We start from the raw sequence: 2552 nt of genomic DNA on the forward strand, positions 1-2552 counted from the left end.
CTGGCCCCCCCTCCAAGCAGCGGTAGCCGAAGGGAGGCAGGGCGAGGCTGGCGTCATCCGGAGGGTTCAGGTTGGGTTTGTACGTCGGCAGAAGGTTCTTACTGTTGAGGATCTTGTTGAAGGCTTCCACGAGGCTGGACTGGCTCCTGGAAATTACCGTGCCCGCGATGGTCGGCGAAGGTTTCTGCGGCTGCACCCTCACCGCCGTGGTGCCGTTGACTTTCTGGTTGGCCGTGGTGGTGATGGTGGTGGTCTGCGTCACCGTGCTGATGTTGGTCCTGGTGTCGGCCTTGGGCAGGGTCTGCGGCACCAGGTTGATGATGTTCTTGGCCATGGCTTTGCCCGGCTTTGCCGGCAGCACCACGGATTTCTGCTGAGCCACGCTGGCGGCGATCAGCATGGCGCTGCTGGCATTCTGGATGGTGGAGACGGGCAGGACGGTCCCTTTCAGCTTGGTGCCGTTGCCAAGCTGAACGCTGACGATTTTTGGCCCCTCGATGGTTTTCAAGGGGCTGGAGAGCTCCATCTTCTCCTTGGGCACCTCCAGCGCGATCCCTTCCTCTTTCTCCGCCGACGCCGAGAAGCCGGCGCCCTCGAGGGAGGTGTCCTGAGAGCTCTGCTCCGCCGGCCCCTTGGTGGAGCCCAGCTCCGAATCCGATGAGACCCTGGTCACCGTCCTGGTGATGCTGCCGCAAGACGTTTTGATGGTTTTAATCCGCACTTTCAGGGGTCGCGAGGAATTGGAAGAAGGGGAATCGTTGTTGTTGTCTTCTTCCTCCTCCTCTTCCTCGCCGCTAGACATGCTCTGCGGACTTCCCATCGACTTCTCCAGAACTTCTTGCTCCTCCTTGAGGGTGATGTTGTCCAGCTGCTTGGGAGAAGCGGGGAGTCTGGGGCTCTGCACCACCGGTGAGGAAGGTTTGAAGAAGGGCTCCTGCGGGCTGGCGGGTGAGCGCTTCACTTCGGGAAGGTTGCTGGTGCTGCTGTCGAGGTTCGGGTCAGAACCGGGCCAGGACGCGATGGGAGAATCATCCGTGGAGTAGCGAACGGTGACGGATTTCAGGTGATCCAAGGGACTGTCACCCAAGGCTGCAGCCAAACCCTTCGGGCTGGCTTCGTGGCACACCTCCTCCGAGTCGGACTCCTCTTTTTTGATGCAGGCGATGGTGGGAGGGGACCCGTTTGCGCCTCCGCCCTGGCTGGTTTCGAAGGAGGGGGGGAAAGCCGGCGGCAGGTTCTCCGTCCTCTCTCCCAGGGGCTCTTTGCAGTCCAGCGACGGGGTGGGAGACGGGGAGAGGGCGGGCACGGCGAGGGATTTCTCCTTCGGCTTACACTCCCGGGGTCTGTCGATCAGGTTGGCAGCGTTGTCTTCGTTGGGATCGGGGCTAAAATGGGAGAAAATATCCAGGGGTTTGGGGCCTTTTTCTTTCACCCAACACTCCCCGTTGGAGGACGCCACAGCTTCCACGGACCTGGAGCTGGGGGACCTGGGCATCTCGGTGGCCCCGAAGCCATTCTGCAGCAAGCGGGGCCCGATGACATGCCCGTCTTTGCTGCGCCCGTCCAGGGCATCGAGCTGCTCGGGGCAGACGGTGTTCTTCACGATGACGCTGACGGCAGTGATGTCGGTGTGAGGGAGAACATGGTCAGGGGGTCCCGGCTCCCCGGGGACTTGCTTGATGTGAGCATCGGCTTCCTCGTGGCCGGAATGGATGGCCTCGTTGGTGTCGATGTCAGGAATATCGAAAGCCGCCAGAAGGTCGTCGAAATCTGGAGTTTTCATGTCACCCATGATGGGGAATCCGGCAGAGTCTGCAACAGAGCAAAGAGAGAAGCGTTAGCGCCGTCCCCTGGGCACGCGGACGCAGCCGTTGCAGACGCGGAGCTCAGACACCAAGGGGAACCTGCTGCTCCCGAGCCCCACACGAAGCACAAAATCCTCGCGCCGCCCTCCCCCTGAACTCCAGCCCACGGGCAGATCACGAGGCTTCTCAGCCTTTTTCGCGTCGTTTGTTCGCGGATCATTTGTGGATCCCCAGCCAGGGCGGCAGAAAGCTCAGCAGGATCCCAGCGCCCTGGGAGGGACGTTGGAGACCGCGGGACGCAGCCCGGCGAGGAGCACCGAGCAATTCCCCGCGCGCGTACGAGCTGAGGACGGGCAACGGCTCTGCGGCAGAGGATCGGCGGGTTGCAACGAGTCACCCGGCGAACGCGAGCGGGGAGCAGAGAGCTGCAGAGAGAGCGAACGGCTGGCAAGGGGAACGCGCCTCAGCGGCGCACGAAACGACGCAGGAACCGTCCTTCCTCCCCCGCGGCAGCGAGAGCGGCCCAAGGGCAGCAGCGCCAGGACACGGCTCGCAAGGACGGCGTCCAGATGGTAACTAGAAGATGCAGATAAGAGACCTCCAACATGTGGGCTGGGGAGCAAAGGATGGAAAAACAGAGGAGGCTGAGGGGAGACGTGGCAACAGGTTTCAAAACATGGCTGCGGCGGAGACAAAGGGAATAATGTTCCTCCTGCCGCTGCCGGCTGGGTGAGAAATCCCGGGATT

At 62.1% G+C, this 2552-nt stretch overlaps 1 protein-coding gene across 1 annotated transcript in view; it reads right to left on the bottom strand.

Annotated features, from left to right (window-relative positions):
• The window catches only part of ZNF687 (zinc finger protein 687), a gene marked incomplete at its 3' end in the record, with an annotated part of 2262 nt that extends 455 nt beyond the window's left edge, over positions 1-1807 (bottom strand). The window contains exon 1 of the mRNA XM_010075287.1: positions 1-1807. This exon is cut by the window's left edge and continues 455 nt beyond it. Within this exon, the coding sequence (XP_010073589.1) occupies positions 1-1792 (1792 nt within the window).
• Positions 1808-2552: the final 745 nt, after the last annotated feature.

This window comes from Pterocles gutturalis, unplaced genomic scaffold, assembly GCF_000699245.1.
Source record: "Pterocles gutturalis isolate BGI_N339 unplaced genomic scaffold, ASM69924v1 scaffold17157, whole genome shotgun sequence".
NCBI classification, from domain to species: Eukaryota; Metazoa; Chordata; class Aves; order Pterocliformes; family Pteroclidae; genus Pterocles; species Pterocles gutturalis.